The 22,632-nt window shown below is 32.8% G+C and overlaps 1 protein-coding gene across 2 annotated transcripts in view; it reads right to left on the bottom strand.

Annotated features, from left to right (window-relative positions):
* The window catches only part of Lrp12 (LDL receptor related protein 12), an 82,472-nt gene that overhangs the window by 16,645 nt on the left and 43,195 nt on the right, over nucleotides 1-22,632 (bottom strand). The window contains exons 2-3 of one of the 2 annotated variants that reach the window (XM_027949793.2): nucleotides 21,940-21,996; nucleotides 772-907 (exon numbers count right to left, since the gene is read on the bottom strand). In XM_027949793.2, the coding sequence (XP_027805594.1) occupies nucleotides 772-907; nucleotides 21,940-21,996 (193 nt within the window). The remainder of the gene's footprint in view (nucleotides 1-771; nucleotides 908-21,939; nucleotides 21,997-22,632) is intronic. The other variant, XM_027949802.2, reaches the window with a different exon arrangement.

Below are 22,632 nucleotides of genomic sequence, written 5' to 3'. Positions count from 1 at the left end.
TCCAATGCAGTTCTTTGTTTAGGCACACTGCTTCCCTCCCCCACCCCCCACCTGTTTTGGGCCAGTATTTTTTTTAACCTAATAGCTTTGCTATAATTTCCTTAAGCAAGCAACACACAGTCTATTGAATATTCACTGCTTAATATCTTATTCCCACACTGTTTCTCTCTGTAATTAACTAAATGTTTTAGAAATTAATCAAAACCTTTCTTATTTATATATTTATTTACTGTTAGAATCTTAAACTTATCATTTTACCTAAGAATACCTTTCACTGTATATTCTTAAATGTACTTTCGTTTTAAAGTTATAAAAAAAGAGAAAGATTTTTACAGATGTATTTATTCATTATCAGCATATTTCAAGTTTTACACACACAAACCCCTACTTACCTCACATCAGGCTTTAACTCCTTTAGGTAGAAGACTCAACTAATGAGACCAAGGTTATAGGCCAGAACTCAAAGTAGATTTGTTTGTTTGTCCCATTGCCAAAGATTACTCTTGAAATAAGCTGTTTAGCGAATGTGTATCTTTTGTTAAAAAGTAGCTTTAAAGAATATAGATAACTCACTGTAAATACATTGCCAATATTAGAAAATATTCATAACACAATTGGATGGGTCATTACCTTAAGATGATTCTGATGGCTACAACTTATATCTTCTGAAAAATCTTTTACTATTACTGCATGTTAGGCAATGATACTTGGAAATCAAATTTATATTTTGTAGTTAAATATTATAATCATACAAAAAGGTGTCAGAATTACCTTATAGTAATAATTTCCCCTGGATTTGCCCTTATGAGCCAGCTACAGTTGATTTTGGCAGGATACTCAGAAGGCCAGCCCGGACTTGTGATTATACCACTTGGTGCTCGAATTTGTTCTGGAGTCTCTCCACAAGCTGGAAGATACCCAAAGCAATCTTAGCTAATTATTATACTTTAGAACACACCATTAAGTAAATTAGCATTTATTTTTAAAAAACAACACTTCAGATATCAAATCACACACAGTAAGATGTGGTATTATCAACTGTTTATTATTTCAGTGTGGTATTTTAATTTCTTCCTTTTTTAAAGAAAAGAACCTTATCCTAATTAAGTACATGTTTTGGGTAGATTAAGAAGTTTTTAAGTTCTATCATTCAAAAGTCAGGATTACTGTATTTAGTCATACAGATCAATTGATCCAGTCATCTATCTTCTTTCAAATATATTTTTGTTTTCTTTATTATAATTACCTAAAGTTCAATTTACTGAAATACTATGTTTAGATCCTTAGGACCATTTTGTTGCTCTTAGGGCAATTTAAATAAACATAATCATATTCTGGATTTTTTGTTAGTAGATGATCGGATAAAGACAGCAAAGCATTTAAAATTACTGCAAAGTAGTTCTTTGATTTATTCCATTAATACCCCCAAACTTTATTGCAGGATCATGAATGATTCCTAAATGATTAGAAGAACACAATTTTGAAATAATGCTTTAAAATATCACAATGTGATTTGATATCTGAATATCATAGAAAAAAACATGTGTGTAAAATAATTAAAGTAATGGCAATATTTTCTCAGGTCACTCTCGTTGCATTGTCTTGAAGTCACATTATACAGTTAACATTTTACCTATATAGAATTTAGCTGATAATCTGACAACTTATTCTCTCAACTAAAAATAGTCACTAAGCTAAAAACAAAAATAACACAGATCTATGTTGAAATCTTCAGCAGAATCTCAAATCCTGCAACCTCTTACTTAATACAGTTTCAACAAATTAGACTATCTGATTTTTGAAGTAACAGCAGTTATAACAGCAGCAAATGAGAAATGGGAAAGAGTAGCTGACAGGGGTACATACAGAGTTATCAGAAGTGCTGGGATAATTTCAGAAAAATAATCAAAACTGTATATTGAACTTAGAAATCATACTGTACTCAAAATATGAACATACCTGCCTATCTTCCAAATGGTAAGAGAAAGCTGTTATTTCAGAAAATTAGTTAATTAATTCATATTCATGCCTATAAGAGTTTCTGATTCTGTGTAAATGAATCAAAGCCAAGTACCTGAACTTATACTTTTTGAGTCCTGCTGTTACATTGAGAGTTAAGTAATCCAATTTATAGATAGCCAAATATCCTTATCACAACTGTAAACTGAAGAAAATGTTTTTTTTTTTTTTGTAATAGTGTTATATAGTCTATTCAATTAAGGAGAAGAATGCTAGGAAACATACTATGTAATTTAAAAAAACTTTATCCATAATGACTGAAACAAAGTAAGCTCTATTGATTATCAGTCAATCTTTATTCCAGTAGAATAAGTAGTCCTCTGAAGAAAACAGGCAATCAAGGCTTTAAAAGTGTATTATACTGCAGGAAAAAATGTTCAGGCTGAAAAGGGGTCTACTCAGGAATTAGGATATATTATCAAAAAGATCCCATTTTGGGGCTGGGGCTGGGGCTTAGTGGTAACGCACTTGCCTGGCATGTGTGAGGCACTGGGTTCAATTCTCAGCACCGCTTATAAATAAATAAAAATAAAGGTCTATCAAAAACTAAAAAAAAAAGTTAAAAAAAGATCCCATTTTGAATCATTTTCAGAACATGGAGACTCATGGCACAGAATATACAATCTATTAGCACTCATTACCCAGGCACAAAGTTTCCAGAGTTTTGTTGTTGTTACTTCTATTGTTTCAGTAAGAGTAAATTTCCCTTAGAAGAACACTTTTAATTTTAATGAATACTGTTTTAAAAAATGACTAAATTTCTCCGAATGTAATTTTATGTCATAAGCTTATTAATAACAAAGTGCCAGTTTTGCTTCCACTTTGCTCTGAGTTATCACCACCATAATTTAATAAAAATACTTAAAGTCAAATATAAGACCTTCTTTTTCATGATCTCTTACAAAGCATTCTGCATTAGTATACTAAATTAATTCTTAAGTTTATGAAGATACGAATAAATATACAAATAAACAGGCAAAGGGCTGGGGATATAGCTCAGTGAAAGAGAACTTGCCTAGCAAGATCAAGACTGTGGGTACAATCCTTAGTACTGGAAACAAACAAAAACAAATAAACAGGCAAAAAAAAGTATGGATAATTATTTCCCTAGGTATGGGCAATTATTCATTTTCATTAACAGATTAACTTACATTAAAGTGAATAATACAATTCTGAGTTAAGTTACATTTAACTTAGAATTATAATACCACACTGGCATAAAAGTACTCACATTCTTATTAGCTGATTTAACATTTACATATAGCCAAAACTAGGTGGGAGTATTTTGTGACAAAGCAGAAAACTGCTAACCTTCTTAAGAAATATATACTAATTACAGGGAAAAACTAGAAAGAATTTTGTTAGCTTTTGTTCTATTAGGTTTTGTTTTAAGAAAAAATTTCTAAATACATGAGAAACCCATAGGTGGTGCTCTTACACCAAAAACTAATTACTCAAAAGTACAGGTAAATATTTTACTTTCACACAACTGCACAAGAATAGGATATACCATCATAAATAATGGTTAAGATCCACTACTTTATATTCCTAGTTCCATGTGTTCTTTTATTAAAACTATTTTAAAATATTAATAATTTCCCTGATAAAAAAAGTCAGCTTTTCCCTGAATTTGTTATGAATACACACATTGCCTTAGTTTTGCACATTTGTAACATGACTGAATTTGGCATTTTGTTCAGTGACTTTTTAAAAAGGTATTTTTTGATACATAAAAACTTTTTTTTACATATTAATAGGACACCATGTAATGTTTTGATATATGTATATACTGCAAAATGTTTAAATCAAGTTAAACATAACCATGTTCTCAAATATTTTTCATTTCTTTATAGTAAACCAGTGGCTTTTAAATCAACACATTTCTGCAAGTACAATATAGAGGTATGCATATAAATATGCTCTAGCACAACCATAACTTATTCTCTTCTGTATCTAAGAAAGAGTAAGTTCAATCGCTAAAAGAAAACATTAAAAAAGTTTTTACTCTCCCTTTTGGGTTAAGAGTTTGCCTGTATATACTGGTAGATGTAGAATCACAAGAGCTAAATGCTGTCTGTTTCATCTGCTACTTAGTGGCTTTACCACAGTGTAAACTACCAAAACTTATTGGATCTTAGTTTCTTCAATGTTAAAAATAAGGAGTTACGATTTTAATATAGCCCCCAATCATGTACCTCTTTCCCTCCTCATCATTATGTATTTTCACTTTATTTCCAAAAGCTCATCAGGAGGCACCAATACACTTCTCATTTCCTCATTTTGCATTTTGTGTCTGACCCACTGAAATCAACTACCAATTCTTACCCTATTTCCAAAGAAACCAGATAGCAGCAAAGGCCACCCTAACCTCATCACCAAATCCAAAGGGCCCTCAGTCGCTAAGGTATTTGATCTTTCTATGGCATTCGACATTGACTTTCTGTTGATACTGGATACTACCTGGGCTGACAACATGTCATGTCACCTGGTCCTACTCCTGACTGCTCTATGCTACTCTAACACTACATCCTCCTCTCAGCCAACTCCTGACACGGTGGTAATCACGGTTTGTTCCCAAGCCCTCTCCTCTTTTCATTTCCAATAGAAGACCTTGTTGACACCTACAATTTCAACTGTAATCTACAGGTAACGGGCTTAAAATCTCTAACCCAGAGACTGCAAAAGTCAATGACCACTAGACATTCATTCCAACCTCAAATTCAGCATGATGAGAACTGTGTATTTCCTAAAACCTTCTTTCATTCTGTATTCTGAATCTTCACTGTCTTATGCATCATTTAGCTGAGAAAATAGGCAGTTAAGTAAAAAGAAAAAAAGAAAGAAGGAAATTTACTTTAAGAATACCACAGGCAATCTCCACAATTTAAGGACAGGAAATAAAACCTCAAAATAACAAAATCTGGAGATTTCAAAGTCAGAAACCGAGTTTGATTTTCCCCACCTCTTAAAGAGACTCAAGGACCCCAGTCCTCTATTTTTTTTTTCATTATTTCAGTGCATTATAGCTGACCACCTAATCCCAACTCATCATCATACTTTTGCTCCAGCACCTAACTTCAGTTATAATTTCATTTTTCTTAGTTTATTATGTTTATACATTTGTTAATCATTTTATCTTTTTTTTTTTTTTTTCAAAAGCGGGGGCAGGACGGGCAGGCTGATCAGATAGATGGAGCTTCTGGACAAAGAAGGAGCCTGTGCCTGCTTTATTTATATTGGGAAACATCAAAGGCCTTCCATAGAATGTTCTTCACCAAAATAGGATAAAGGTGGGCTGTTTAGTTCCTAACGGGATACACCCATCTCTTTTTTAGTTCATCTATTTTTTAAAAAAATTGAAGTGGCTTACTGTGATCAATTTGAGAAAACTAAAGCCTCCATTTCCTCACTTATAAATAGGGATTAAAACACTACCAGCACAGAGGATACTGAAAGATTAAAATTATTTTTGTAAAGGACTATAATACACTATTTGGATTACAGCAAAATGTCAATAAATAATATCAAATGATCTGCCAAAAGAGATTGGTAGCTAGTCACTAAGGCTGGGTTTGGGATCCACGGGAAAGAGGGAAGTGATTATTTCATACATGTTGGTCACCATTATGCTCTAGAAAGAATAAAAAAATATGCTATGATTGACTCATCTAAAGATGGGTTAGGACACATAATCACAAAACTTGAGGAATAATCTCTTTTTTTGTTTTAAATCAAAATGTTTATATGGCTTTGCTGGGTTGAATTTCAAACCTTTCTAGATTTTGACAATAGCTTCCAATTTATGTTACTCTGAACCGGACCTTCTTTTACCTACATTCATTCTATCCATGTCTTCTCTACTGCTAATACATAATTATTTTAGCTATGGTCTGGTTAATTCTTCAACAAGAATTAGTTTATATGTAATTGGCAAATAGAGGAATCTTGTCAGTATAAACCAAAATTATATAGGTTTTTATTCCCAGCATGCTAATGATTTGAAATAGCCAGAGCTAGGAGTTTTCATAGTTAAGAAAAAATACAAAAACCCTACCTAAGTGCCTGCCTCATTGCAAGAAGTGGCTACTTTATTGGCTTAAGGAATTGCTTGTCTTTCTTCTATATGGGCAGCTGTAAGCACAGATGGAGACATGAAGACTTTATTCCATATGAAAACAAAACAAAACACCTTACTGATATAGAATGTCTGAATTATGTTTTTTGTTTTGAGTTGATTGTATGAGTCTCTGTTAAAAGTAAACGTATTTAAAAGGAAGCATGAACCAGAGCACATACAACTGCAGAATGGATTAATTCTAGGTATAAATGTCTGTGAATCTTATTTTGTTACTGCTGTGTTTGGAAAGTTAAGAGCTGTTTAAATGATCTGTGTTAACACTACTTTTCTCAAAAGCCCTGTCATCTTAATGGTGATTTTGCAAAACATGAGGCTTCCAGGAACACATAAACGATGTCATGTCAGAAATGACTGTTTTTAGTCTGTGTTCATTTTGCTTCCTTAATACATCTCTTATTTACCAGTACCAAGTATGTGTTCTTGGAACAGACACATCTCAAAAAAGTCTATTTAATTGATTTTGGTCAGTATTTTCAGATATAAACAAAAATTTAAGCATTTTAGATGATGATATACAGCTAAACTTTTTATATAAGTTTCCTATTAGCTTCAGAAAGAAACCCTCCAAATAAGAGGTTGTAAATGTTCATTAAAATGACAGCAACCTTCAACTTGGACAGAATCTTCTTTGTAGGCATAGTGATTACATTATCTGATTAATGGCTCCCAAAAGCTTTTTTATTTAATTGATAGTGAATCTAGTGTGTAGGACCTCTGGGATCCAAACTAGGAGACAGTGACATTATTACAATGTTAGTGGCTAAATTACACTAAAGACTATTCTAAATATATGCTGTTTTTATTTATCATGTACAGTGTAAATTAAAGAAGACTGAATTTACTGAAGAATAAAATAGGTAGAGGTTCTTTGATGGATTTCTTAGTAAGATTTTGATAATAGTTTCTGGGTTTAAAATACAAAGGTCTCATAAAATATTTAGAAAACAGTGTAAAATGAATGGATCAAGAAATATTCAAGACTTATACATGTTTATAAAAGTTCAATAATTCCACAGTAAAGTATGGAACTATGGTTTTAAAACTAGATTAATATATCATGCCTATTTTTCACAGCAATCATTAAAAAAACTGGAAGTGTGCAAATGACCTATTAAGTGCAAACATGAGAGAGAGGAGAGGATCACTTCAAAATACTGTCAAATAAACTACCCTTCAATTTGAGATTTCATAGTTTTTAAAGGCTCCCCCAGAAAAAAATAAATAAGTAGGCAAAGAAATCTATGATTACAGCTGAAGTACTTGTAAAGAAAAAGTATAATTTCCTGTTCAAAAGATGAAAAACTGGGTTTCTTTTCAAAACTGACAAGGGTTGACACTTTATGATGAAAAGTAGAGACTAAAAGTGACATGAAATCTGTGTGCCTTTGGTTTTAATAAATCACAAAGCTGAAATACAAGTAAAAATCAGCTTTGCTCACTGACCACCTAACTTCATAAGGCAAATGTGAAGGGCAGAAAAGCAGTAAACAAAATGCATATTTTCCTGAAAAATCAGTTTTATTACAATGATGCATGATTATTAATTGAATCCAAAAAATACTTAATAGTATAAGAGCACACAAGACAACATAGTATAGTACTAAATGATAAAACGCAGTAAGCAATTTTAAATAAAATGTCACATGTAAAGTTAAACATGTGGTATTATCAAACAGAAAAAAAAAAAGCTTACCAAAAAAATTTAATTACGTAAGTACAGAATAGGGAGGGTTATTCTTGACTATGAACAAAGGATTTCTTTTATAGAACAGAAGTAGATGTAGCTAGAGTAAAGAGGCACATTCCAGACTAGTTAGAAAAATTTAATGACCCAATTCCACAGAAACTAGTGAAACCAAGGAGGACTTAACTACGAAAAGCAGAGATGTGATCCAAATAAATTTATAAGGATTACTTTGCAGTGTTATAACCTGTGGGAAGAGAAACTCGTGAGGCAGAGATTAGCTAAAAAGAAAATATAGAAGCTCCTGTTTTTAAAGAATTTTACTTTACAAAAATTTTACCATGGAGTAAAAAAAAAAAAAATGCTCACTCTGCTCATAAGCAAAGAACAGCACTGACAGGTTATGGTGGTCATTTTCATTTGGCCATCTTAATTTTTCAGAGTTTAGAATATTATCAATATTATTACCTTCATAATTGCTAATGAATACACAAGTAATCCCAGTTGTTTTAAATATTAGTAAGAAGGGAAAAAAATATCACCTCTGAAAAAATTCGTAGGCAAATGGTAACTACCGAATGGTCACACGGGTTGAGAGTAAGGTGAATCACACAATGAATGGAAAGTACTGTGCCCATGAGAACAACACAAAGCACTAAAACATGGAAAAATCATAATGTATTTGAATGATCAGAATGAAAATCAGATACCTACTGACCCACTGTTAACTGAGAATTAATTACATTAGCAGTTTGAAAACTTAACAGGTATGGCAGAAAGTGCTGAGGATGAGATTTCTGTTGCAAGTTAAAAGTTTATGGTTCATAAGTTCAAGACTTGTGAATATCATCAAAGTGAGAGTGGTTAAGGCTGTAGATTACATGACTGATGATAATGTTAAAAATGAGCTAACATTTCTGAGTTCTTTCTTTCTTGTCAAGTACTTCCTTGCTCTTGTCTTTTCTCATTTCTTCTTATCATTATCATCTCTATTTAACAGATGGAAAAATTGGAGGAACAGAGAAATAAGTAATTTTTCTAAGGTCACAAAAAAGCTAGTGTCATAGCTGGGAATCTGGGCACAAGGCTGCAAAAACTACGCCCTTAACAAGTGAGGCACATGCCTAACCACTAAGGAGCTCCCTACGATGCATGGAATTATTATGTGCAGTGAGGGGCATGGAGCAGAGCTGCTCTAAAGAATTTCAATAAAAATAAAAGTGATCTATATTGAAAAAAAATCTATTGGTCCTATATTAACATGAAGAGAAGTGATATATAGAATCTATAATTAAAAAAGAAAAAGGGTATACATAGCAGCTTCCAAAGATTGTCTCCTATTCGATAAAAATCTACTTAGGGACGGTAGGCATTACTAAAGTGCTTCCTATGCTTTTGGGACTGAAAAAAGACTTTATGAACAGCATCTGTTACAATTTGACTCTTGAATATTCCCCAAAGGTTCATGTGTTTTTAAAAGCCTGGTCACTAGCCTGTGGCACTACTGGAAGGTAGTGGAACCTTTAGGAGGTGGGGCCTAGTAGAAGAAAATTAGGTTATTAGGGATGTGCCCTTGAAGGGGATATTGGGACCCTAGCCCTTCCCTCTCTTTCATTATGTTTCCCAGACACTATGAGGAAAGTCATTTTCTCCACTGTTAGCTTTTGCCGTGATTCACTTACTGCCTCACTTCAGTCTCAAAGCAACAGAGTCAAGTGACAACAGACTGAAGCCATGAGCCCAAATAAATCTTTCTTCATCAGTTGATTAACTCATTTTTTTTTTTTTTTGGATCAATGGAAAGCGAACACAGCATCCTAGAACCTACATTCAATGATAGAATGTACATGTAACTAATTATGAGCAAGATGCTCATAGTTCAAACTAGAATAGCAATAAAGGGGACTAAGGGGTGGCTAAGAAAGATTTCTTTTTTCAAAGAGAAATGAATAAAGTAGGGGAAAGCAGATAAGGGGAAAGCTGGTAGCATTCTCAAATATATTAATATGAGATGAACAGTTTGAAAAGCAAGCATGTTGGATGTAGACTATAGCCTACTGAAAACACAGAGAATTGACCAACTGAGTACTGGTATCTAAAAAGATGAACTAAGTATTATTGCAGCCTTTTGTCAGAACGTCGTTGTAAGACAAGTAAGCCTTGTAAACTGAACAGGAAACATAAAAAGTTAAAGCTAGGAAGAAAAGACTTCAGTTTGTTTGTTTGAACTCTCCCTCCATCCCTTCCTCCCTTCTTCCAGCACTGGGGATTGAATCCAGGGCCTTGTACAAGGTAAGCAAGAGTTCCATGACTGAACTACATCTCCAACCCTAAATAACTTCAGTTTGAAAATCCTCTTCTTTCAACTTGACTGAGTTTGTTGTCCATATTAGTGTCTTGATTTATCTGACCATTTGTTATTCTATATTCCTTAAATGATTTTTCTGACCATGTGGCACCTGAGCAGAGCTCTGTCATAACAGAAGTGCTACATCATCAACACACGGAGAACAGAAAAGAGTTTGAAGGGACAGAGATTGGAAATGAGTAGTATTTCCTATTCATTCTTTTTATTCTTTTTAAGAAGTCAGAGGGCTGTAGGTATAGCCAAGTGGTAGAACCTCTGCCTAGCATCCAGGAGATTTCCAGCACCATAAGCAAAAACAAAAACAAAACCACAAAAACCTGAACTCTACCCTTTATGGAAATCATCACTAGCATTGTAATAGCAATATTTACTAGTCTGAGATGGAAAAACTTTTAATTTTTAATTATCTGTTATATAGTAAAAATTAATACAACAAAAATATATAAAGTAATAATACAACAAAAAAGATATTAATCTATTATTCCCACTCAGGACTCTTGTTCTCTCAAACCAATTACTAGAAATCACACATTCCTATAGCAAGTAGGAAATCCTACATTCAGATGTTTATAATATACATGCATATCCTCTGTATTAGTACAGACACTTAAGGATGAATGCAACAATATAATCATTCCTATTATTCTAAATGACTATTTTTAAGGACCAAAATATTTTACTTGGCCTTTAGCTTCAATGAAGGCAGGTAATTCTTTTTTTTTTTTTTTTTCCAAAGGTCATTATGTGCCCAACACACAAAACTAAAAGGTCAAATGGCAATGAAACAAAACATAAAGTCAGAGGAGGCACAAAATATAAAGAGACGAGGAGGAAAAAATAAATAAAACAGTACCACAGCACAATCTAATGAGAGCAAAGAAAGTGAATATATCTACCCTAAAAAGAAACTATCTAACCATTCACGCCAAAATTCCTAAGTAGTAAAGATAATTTTGAATTTTGCTAGCGAAGCATAAGCTAAGTGATAAACAGGAAGGATTCATCCTTTTATGATCCTTTTTTATAGGCATAAGAGGGCCTCCCCCACAAGGGCATACAAACTATTGATATAGTTCTGAATTTTATAATTTATTCATCCCAGAAGACTAAAATGCTAAGCATGCAACTGCTTTTATTTTCTGAATGGGGAAAAACTACTAATTTTTGAAGTTTACTGTGACTCTTGCTAGAAGCACAAAAGAGGCAAAGCAAATATCAATATGTGAGCAAACAAACTGGTCTTGGAACTCATGACTTTCTAAGCCATCTCTGTTGGCTATGACATAGGTTTTAGTATATTCACATCTTCTAGGAGTGTTCCAGCCATTGCATTCTTTGTCAAGGACTATACCCAGAAATAAATATAGTACAGAGAGTGTGTTTACGTGAGGAAAAAGGAAAATCACCATCTGCTTTGTTCTGAATACTATATTTCTATTACTAAAGTTCATGATCAAACTGGCTTAATTATATTGGGGCATTAGTAGTTACCTGAAATCCAAAGTTCAGTTTGCTCACCAGCTGATTTAGTCCATTTTCTGCTACTATAACAAAATAATTAACTTATAAAGAGAAAAAGGTTTATTTTAATTTCTCATAGTTCTGGAGATTTCAGTCTATGATCTATTGGCCCCTTGTTTTGGGATTATGGCCAGGCAGCACATCATGGTAGGAGGCTGTGATATAGTAAAAATGCTCACCTTAACAGGAGCCATGGTGCAAAGAGAGAAAGAGAAAGGAACTGGAATCCAATAATCTCCCTTGAGGGTATGCCTCCAATGACCCAAAGAACTCCCACCAGCCCTCATCTCTTGAAGGCTACACCACTTCCTAACTGCACTATCCTGAGGACCAAGTCTTTAACACACGGACCTTTGAGGCACTTTTATCTAAACTATAGTAGCTGTTAAGTGACTATTTTTTTGTACAACAGATGCACAATACTTCCAACTCAAATTCATGCCTTAGCAAAATTACATATAGCTAATATATAACACACTTTGAAGAATTGTGTTTAAAGTGGTAGAGTAGAAAGGAAAATATTAAACAACTTAAGTTTAAGCCTTTACTGTGTCTGGCCCACTCAGTGGAATGAATGCACACATCAAGAACAATTTAACTTTCACCATGTAGCATCACACAAGCTGTCAGAATACAACCTGCTTTGTCTATAGTCCAGGTACTCATATGTACCCTTCTAATACTGAGTCTATTTACTGTCATTTTAATAACATAAAAGTACATATAGTTTGTTAAAAATATAATTGTTCAATAAATACTTGCTAACATAATAAACATTGATTATGGAATAAAAATGTTTCCCATAAAATATATTATTGTATAGTAAAAGATTGTAAGATTAAACTATATAGTATATAATATGAAAATTATAATACCACTACTGACTTCCTTTCTAAAACTTGAGGGGAGCCAAAAGCTAAAGTGTTTCACGAATAAACTCTCTGAAGGTAGGTCACAACTTAAAAAATTAATTGCATCCTATACTAAATGTGTGTGTATGTGTTAAATGAACTGTCTTGTATTCCCCACTTCCTAAAGTGAAGGAGAGTTTCTTGGGTTCACACTAAGTTCTACCTTTGTATTCTGAAATCCTAAAAACCTTAATGGATTATCACCTTAAATAAAGCTCTCTTTCCTTTCTTCATTTGAACATGGGTAAAAGACACTATGTAACACTGGTCAAAACAATCAACAAAATTCTTCTTAGTAACTCTAGGAAGGGGTCTAGATCCCTGATTGAATTGGAAAATAATATTAAAATTCCATTGGAAAGGTGCAACAGAGCATTTGACCTGCTGCTTACTCAGGTAACTTTTCTATATTTAAAACATAACTATAAACTGCTACCAAGTAATTACAGGTTAAGCTTTATTTCCTTTCAGATTCTTTATTTAGAAGATCTTAAGAATTCTATAATATTAAAGATTTTATCAGACTAGATATTCTTCCAAGAAAACTTCCCATATAAATATTACAATATTTAAACTTAAAGTTTAAATATTGTAATATTTATATTTTACTACAGTGCTCTACACTACTACGAAACAATGTAATCTGAAAACAAATCAATTACAGTTTAGAAAATAACATGTCCCAATGTAAAAAAAAGCCACAACTAAATTATAGTTGTGAAAGGCTTATAAGGTTCAGCAGTGCATTAGGCTTTTCAGTACTGGAATAGGAACTATAAAATCAAATACATAAATACAAGAAAGAATGATAATTTCAATAGAATAAAATTTGAACAAAGAACAATGTTTTGAAACTACCTGAAGTCCATTTTATATACTCTGATAATTCTATTAATATGAACAAGAATTAAAGAAATTCTTATGTGCGTGCTAGCTTTCTCTCTAATACATATATATAATTTTCCCCCCTCCTCTCAGAAAGACAAAAGATTCCAAGTCAACTGTACAGTAGACTCAAGAATAAGCTAAATTCAGAGTTTTCAACTAGTGATGTTAAAAGGTAGGAACATTTAGAAGCTATGTAACTGGTGAATTGGGAATAACATGTTAATCCTTATATGTTAAAACAAAAAACAAAAAACCTTCTACCTGAAAAAGTAGTAAGCCCCGATACCAATTCCTATTAACAATCCAAATACACATACACACACTTTAAATTTCAGGCTAGTTTGTTCATAACAAGGAAAGACGATCACATTCTTTTTCTTTGCAATCTCCCAACTTCAGGCCACAAATCAAAAATAGAACTAAATAGTTACTTTTTCTTTTTTAACAGAGTGGTGGAAATAAAAGGCTGGAAGGAAAACAGTTAAATGAGAAAAACATGATCATACCCAATGTAAACGCCCCCCATACACAGTAAATAGCTGTCTAAATCAGTTCAACCTGTTCTGGAAGCAATCTGTCAAAAGGTTTCTAGAGTCATTAAGGTATTTATGACTTTTGGTACAGTAATTCTATTTCTAGAAATTTATACTAAGGATATATTCTTAGAAATATAAAGTATAGGTTTTATCACTGTATGCCTTGGCACAATCCAAATGAGGAAAGACTTATTTGAAAGAACCCGTTGATATGTTTATAAAAATAATTACAATGTAGCCATGTGAGGAAATTTTATATATTTATTAAAATAATGGGTATAAACACTAATACAAAAATAAATCATATTCTATAACTGTTAAAGAGAAAGGGCAGGAGATAAATTAGTCATAATTCAATGCCTATGCAATTATTTTCAAGATGCACACAGAAAGAAGGGTAGGTTTAGTGGGTAGTAGTCTTAATTTTTGCTTTAATTTTTTTTCTAAATGTTTTAATGAAACCTATAATAAATAAACAGAATTTGTAAAAACAAACTTGATTTAGAAGTAATCAAGAGTAGGAAGAGCACAATCAAATACTATTGGATTCAAGTCATTATCTCAAATTATAGAGCAAAATACAATTTGAAGTAGATAACTTAAAAATAAAATATATTTGTTTAATGTATACAAAAGGACTTGCTATAAATCAACCTGACCTAAAATAAATCTCATTCTATGTAGCAGATAAGCAATATGTAGTTATTTAATATAATTAATGATGGGTTTAATGCAGAAATACCAATCTTATTAGCCTTCCAATTTACTTGGTTATACTTGTCTAATAACTTATTTATTATTTACTCTTAACTTTATATCTACTGCAATGCCTGAATTTTCTTTTTGTGTATATTGTAAAAAAGCTTGGGTTTATAAAATGTATACATTTTAGAAAAAATTAATATAGATATTCAAAAAATTACACATTTGAAAAAGAACATGAGATATAATTTAGGCATCTTTGTTTAAAACAACATTAAAACAGTTCTCTCCTCTATCTACATTTAAATTATTTGGTAGTTTCTATGATATCATATCATGATTTTCACATATTATTAGGCATAAAAATATTGTCTTTTTCTCCTTTCTCTATTTTATATCTGAAGAAAGATGTAAGATTCTGGCCCATGAAAAGTTCTTAGTTAAAAGGGGGAAAAAAGCATAAAAGCACGTTTTTTTTTTAGTAATTCTTTCCCATTACATGATCACTAGATATGTATTTTTGATAATCTAACTAAGTTATCTTATGGCAACCTATAGAACCAGTAAGAGGACAAAGACTTCTCTTTCTTGGCAAGGATTTTAGGAGGAAAAAGACAGAAACGAACAGAATATTAGAAATACAAACAAAATGTTTCAAGTATGGGAACCAAAAATAAATTATCAAAAATCAATTCCCCCCCAAATTGCATAAATACACAAAACTAAGCACATGGTACTATTCTTAATTATTAAAAAACTGTTGATATTAAGTCATTTACTTTTCACCAGACATTATACAAGGACATTTATAAATCATTATCTAGTTTAATATGACCATTATTTGCCATAGGATTTACCATACTAAAGCCATTTTGCACATGTTTACTTCCTTCCTTAAAAAGGTTCCTGAAACTGGGCATGGTGGTTCATGCCTGTAATCCCAGTGGTAGGAGGATGAAGCAGGAGGATATTGAGTTCAAAACCAGCTCCAGCAATTTACCAAGGCCCTAAGCAACTCAGTGAGATCCTTTCTCTAAATAAAATATAAAGAGGGGCTGGAGATGTGGCTCTGGGGTTAAGCACCCCTGGGTTCAATCACTGATGAAAAAAAAAAATCCTCAAGACAAGAATTTTTTTTTTTTTAATTTTTTTTATTGGTTGTTAAAAACATTATAAAGCTCTTGACATGTCATATTTCATACATTAGATTCAAGTTGGTTATGAACTCCCAATTTTACCCCAAATACAGATTGCAGAATCACATCGGTTACACATCCACATTTTTACATAATGCCCTATTAGTAACTGTTGTATTCTGCTACCTTTCCTATCCTCTACCATCCCCCCTCCCTCCCCTCCCATCTTCTCTCTCTACCCCATCCACTGTAATTCATATCTCTCCTTGTTTATTTTCCCATTCCCCTCACAACCTCTTATATGTAATTTTGTATAACAATGAGGGTCTCCCTCCATTACCATGCAATTTCCCTTTTCTCTCCCTTTCCATCCCACCTCATCTATCTGTTTAATGTTAATCTTTTCTTCCTGCTCTTCCTCCCTGCTCTGTTCTTAGTTGCTCTCATTATATCAATGAAGACATTTGGTATTTGTTTTTTAGGGATTGGCTAGCTTCACTAAGCATAATCTGCTCTAGTGCCATCCATTTCCCTGCAAATTTTATGATTTTGTCATTTTTTAGTGCTGCGTAATACTCCATGGTGTATAAATGCCACATTTTTTTTATCCATTCATCTATTGAAGGGCATCTGGGTTGGTTCCACAGTCTAGCAATTGTGAATTGTGCTGCTATGAACATCGATGTAGCAGTATCCCTGTAGTACGCTCTTTTAAGGTCTTCAGGGAAAAGTCCAAGAAGGGCAATAGCTGGGTCAAATGGTGGTTCCATTCCCAGCTTTCCCAGGAATCTCCATACTGCTTTCCAGATTGGCCGCACCAGTTTGCAGTCCCACCAGCAATGTACAAGAGTACCCTTTTCCCCACATCCTCTCCAGCACTTGTTGTTGTTTGACTTCATAGTGGCTGCCAATCTTACTGGAGTGAGATGGTATCTTAGGGTGGTTTTGATTTGCATTTCTCTGACTGCTAGAGATGGTGAGCATTTTTTCATGTACTTGTTGATTGATTGTATGTCCTCCTCTGAGAAGGGTCTGTTCAGGTCTTTGGCCCATTTGTTGATTGGGTTATTTGTTTTCTTATTGTTTAATTTTTTGAGTTCTTTGTATACTCTGGATATTAGGGCTCTATCTGAAGTGTGAGGAGTAAAAATTTGTTCCCATGATGTAGGCTCCCTATTTACCTCTTTTATTGTTTCTCTTGCTGAGAGAAAACTTTTCAGTTTAAGTAAGTCCCATTTGTTGATTTTTGTTATCAACTTTTGTGCTATGGGTGTCCTATTAAGGAATTTGGAGCCCGACCCTACAATATGTAGATCGGAGCCAACTTTTTCTTCTATCAGACGCAGAGTCTCTGATTTGATATCTAGCTCCTTGATCCACTTTGAGTTAACTTTTGTGCATGGCGAGAGGAGGGGATTCAGTTTCATTTTGTTGCATATGGATTTCCAGTTTTCCCAGCACCATTTGTTGAAGATGCTATCCTCCCTCCATTGCATGCTTTTAGCTCCTTTATCAAATATAAGATAGTTGTAGCTTTGTGGATTAGTCTCTGTGTCCTCTATTCTGTACCATTGGTCCACCCTCCTGTTTTGGTACCAGTACCATGCTGTTTTTGTTACTATTGCTCTGTAATATAGTTTTAAGTCTGGTATCGCTATACCGCCTGATTCGCACTTCCTACTTAGAATTGCTTTTGCTATTCTGGGTCTTTTATTCTTCCATATGAATTTCATGATTGCTTTATCCATTTCTACAAGAAATGCCGTTGGGATTTTGATTGGCATTGCATTAAAACTATAGAGAACTTTTGGTAATATCGCCATTTTGATGATGTTAGTTCTGCCTATCCATGAACAGGGTATATTTTACCATCTTCTAAGATCTTCTTCTACTTCTCTTTTTAGGGTTTTGTAGTTTTCATTATATAAATCTTTCACCTCTTTTGTTAGGTTGATTCCCAAGTATTTTATTTTTTTTTGAGGATATTGTGAATGGAGTGTTTTTCCTCATTTCCGTTTCAGAAGTTTTGTCGCTGATATACAGAAATGCCTTTGATTTATGCGTGTTGATTTTATATCCTGCCACTTTGCTGAATTCATTTATTAGTTCTAGTAGTTTTTTTGTAGACCCTTTTGGGTCTTCTAGGTATAGAATCATGTCATCTGCAAATAGTGATAATTTAAGTTCTTCCTTTCCTATTTTTATGCCTCGAAACACTGGCCAGAGCAGTTAGACAGACGAAAGAAATCAAGACAAGAATTTTACTCATTGCTTAATCCCACCCTTCTTGGCAAAAGGTCCACATCATGTGCTTTCTTGTATGCAGAATAAAATTAATTAATTACAGACAAGTAGACTGTACACCCAGGAGAGTATAGTCTAGAAGAGTACTGGTTTTGTCAGTGGTGACAGTATAATTAAAAAGTAGCAAACCCTCAATTTCAAAGTATCCTGATGTAGACAATAAATTACTTGATGACTATACTAACTGCAGATAAAATTCTAAAATTGTCAGCAGACTTTCCAAAGTACAAACGACTGGAATAGGTCACTGAGCACCAGCAAACAGAGTAGCAGAGGTGAAAGAGCAGGTAATCAGCAGAAATAGGCAGCACCAAGGACTAATAAGGGAGCTCACCATTTTTGTTGCTACTAGTCTCAAGAGAAAGCATTTCCTACATTCTGAGATTCTTCAAAGGCTAGTTCTCCATTTAAAATTGTATTGAAGGGGCCCTACATTTTACTGGAAGTGCAAAAATTTCAGAAAGCTTATTCAGGTTGAGCTCCCCTCATCCAAAAATTAAAAATGCTCCAAACACAAAATTTATTAAGAATCATGTCAGCATTCAAAAACTTTCAGATTTTGAAGCATTTTGGATTTTAAATTTTTCAATTAGAAATGCTCACTCAGAAAATTCTACATAAATATTCCATAAACATTCAAAATCTGAAAGACTTCTGGTCCCAAGCATTTCGGAAAAGGGATAATCAATGTAAAATACTACATTAAACATTACATCTATAGCTCCACACTGGCCAAAGAAAAAAAATGCAGTGAATCTGTGTACCCCAAAGCACCTTTGAAACAGCGTCCATTTTTTGTTTAATGGTATATCTGGAGCAGATTTCATATGCTGTTTCATCTCATGCCACAGAAAAATGATTTTATAAAATCAGAAAAAAACCTCATTAAATAAGGTTTTGCCAACCTTTGAAGGTTTTTTTTTTTGTTTGTTTTTGTTTTTGTTGGTACCAGGGATCAAAACTGCCCGCTTCCTCACAATTATGCAGTAGCTCTACCACTGAATCATACGTAATCTGCAACCCTGAAACGGTACATTTTATTGATGTATAAATACACCCGCAGCCCTAGTAAGGTAATACATATTTCTAAATACATGCCTGAAAAACCACAAATAGAAAATAAGATTAAAATATATAAAAACATCTTTAACACAGTTTGAAGTGCTGAGTTTCTGCTGAAATTTTCAAAAGGAATTTAAGAGCAGTATCTGTGCTCAACAAAAACCTAGGAATAATCTGATCTCAAACAAACAGATAAAAAGAAAAGGTATAATCGAATCTTTAAGAGTTGATACTAGATCTGTCCAAATTTCTAGTTCCTCACACTCTTTATTAATCTGCATGACTCAACAAATCAATATTTTGCAAATCACTAATGCATACTGTAAAATCACAGGTGGTAAAGAAAAAAATTCACTCAGAGGGTTTATAAACGCCTAATGGCTTTTAATAGAACAAAAAGTTTACTGATATGGCTTCAGATTCTATATTGTAACTAACCTTTAAGAAACTACTACTTGTTGAATTTTGGTGGAATATCAGAATATTCACAATTATCTGCAAGATTATTAAAACAAGCCTTTCTTTTCCAGTTACACATCAGCTGAATTGTCTTCACATGTGTCAAACAACATCATGTTGCAAAAGACTGAATGCAGAAAGACAGGAAATTTTACAAAATTACAAAACAATGCTATTCTTATTGATATTTTCATTTTAAAAGATGTATCTTTCAAAAAGTTAAGTTACTGATATAAACCTACAGCAGGTTCATTACTGTTAATTTTAAACTGAATTTATGTTTCCTCAGTTTTAATTTCTAATATAGTAAATATTGGTAGTGACTGCTTACATAAATAAAAAATCTTCAAAGTCCTTATCATGAACTGAATTCAGCCCCTCTCAAAACAAATTTGTTGACTACCTAACTCCCAACGTGACTGTATGTGGAGATGTAGTCTTTAAGGTGGTAACTGAGGTTAAATGACAGTGGGCTTCAATCCAATAGGACTGGTGTTCTTCTAGGAAAAGGAACAGTAAAGACCTCTTTTCTTTCACTGAGCACTCACAGAAGAGAGGTCAGTGAAGCGACAGTGAGAAAGTAGCCATCTGAAAGTCAGGAAGAGAGGCCTTCCCAGGAACCAACCCTGCCAGCACCCTGATCTTGGACTTCCAGCCTCCAGAACTATGAGAAAATTATTATATGCTATTTAAACCATCCAGTAATATTATTATAGCAGCTGAACGAATTAACAGTCCTATTTTTTTTTCTTTACAAGTAGTCCTGAGACCAAAAGTTTTGACAACCAATAAATTAGTCAATAAACACTGGTTGTATAAACTAAAATGCTTGTAAATAATATTATTTCATAGTTATAACCCAGAAAAGTAATCATAATTTTCAGTTATTCAAAATAGAAAGAAAAAGGAAAACAAAGTCATCTTTAAAATTATGTTATTTTTACTTGAAGTATGTAATGTAATTACATCATTTAAAAGCATAAGAAAAAAGTGAAACAACATGTGAAAGAATTAATGCTGGCTACTGAGGCACTCACTTTTCATTTCAGGAAAGCTGGCTTGTTGATGTGTTTGATGAGTGCAAACTAATCCTGAGTAGGTGATGAGTCTATTAACTTTATATAGATACAAAGTCATATACAAAGCAAAACATCAAACCTTAAGTTTTTGTTTCGAGTGAGGAAAAATAACCAAAGAAATTACAGGATTTGTAACTGAATCAATAAATACACTAAGTACAATTTTTTTTTTTGTACTAGAGATTGAACCCAAGTACACATAACCATTGAGCCACATCCCCAGCACCGCCCCCAACCCATTTTTTTTTTTTTTTTTTACATTTTTGTATTTAAAGACAGGGCCTTGCTAAGTTGCTGAGGCTGACTTTGAACTTATGATCCTTCTGCCTCAGCCTCCTAAGCCACTGGAATTACAGGTATGTGCCACTGTGCCTGGCAACTATGTACAATTTTTTTAATCATGTAAACTTATCAAGAGTATAGGGGGATAATAAATTGGTAATAGTTATTAACAGTAAGAAAACCTATTTTAGTGTATGCAAAGGTAAATATTTCTGTTCCCATTCATAAGTGGAGTTGATGTAGCACAAATGGTAACAAAGTTGTGGAAGTCACCTAAAAAAATGAAAATTTTGATAGGAAGAAATTTTACATAATTAAGTTATAAAAGCTTAGATGAATGAAAAAAGGTATATCAGTAAGTTTCTGAATTTCATGGACACACATTATGTTGGTGGTTTGCTTTTAACAGAAAATAAATTGTGTATTCAAGTACAATAATTTTATGTGGAATAGTACTCTAACATAAAAATGAAGCAAAATGCTTAATTTCTAAGACTCTAAATCTTAGAAATAACATTCAAAATTACATTTTAATAAATTTCATTTCACATAACTTTCATAGAAAGAAAATACTAATTCAAATTGAGCTAACTTTTCTCTGGTTTAATGTTTATATGAAAAAATAATTATGTACTCTGTTTGGAAAAGTATAATCAATCCAGGACATGCAAGTATCATTTTTATCTTATGAGAATTTCTCCATGTTCCAGTTACTTCATTCCTTATTACATGCTGCAAAAAGCAGTAATAATTTTTATAGCCAAATATCACTTTGTAAGATACCAGGTACCTTTCAATATTTACTATATAAGTCATGCATGAAATTTAAACATTACAAAAAATGACTTACCAGTTGACACTCCTGAAATATGCACATTTTCAGAATGTTCTGCAAGAGCACCATTTCCTAAAATTAAACATAATAAATAAACTAATTTCCAAGATAAAATTTATAAAAAATTTCAGATCCTCTTTACAGCAGAAACAACTACACAGAGCTGTTCTTATATTCAGAAATTAAATTTTTTTAAAGTAATCTTCAGAACAATACTAACAAGCCTCATGTCATAATAGTAGGGAAAATAAAATATTTTGGAAATTACAACAGTATAGTGTAATAATAAAAGTCAAATATGTAAATATGATTATCACCAGAAATAATTTTCTATCAACTAATAATCAAAAGGGTACTAGTAGGAAAGAGGAAAACATCACTTTTTAAAAACAGCCTTCCTCTCAAGAGTGTCTAATTAGCCACAGGTTACCATGTGATGACTGGTAGGGCCATATATGTTGGTAACTTCTTTTTATGTTCTATATATTGAATTGCCTTAGAAATCTTTCAACCTTTCCTTACCAATAATTTTAGTAGTCTTAAGAGCAGAGTAAGAACTGTATCTTACTTTGGAAGCCCCTGATTTTCTAAATCGCATTTCAGAGTGGGACAAATAGAAGCATTCAAATAACTCACCGTATGCTACCTAATACAATTAAAGCATGGCTTTAAAAGACTCCCATTTAATGTACAGAGAATATTTCCTCT

Source organism: Marmota flaviventris, chromosome 15 (genome assembly GCF_047511675.1).
Source record: "Marmota flaviventris isolate mMarFla1 chromosome 15, mMarFla1.hap1, whole genome shotgun sequence".
Taxonomy (NCBI): Eukaryota; Metazoa; Chordata; class Mammalia; order Rodentia; family Sciuridae; genus Marmota; species Marmota flaviventris.
This window is presented reverse-complemented; position numbering and strand designations above follow the sequence as displayed.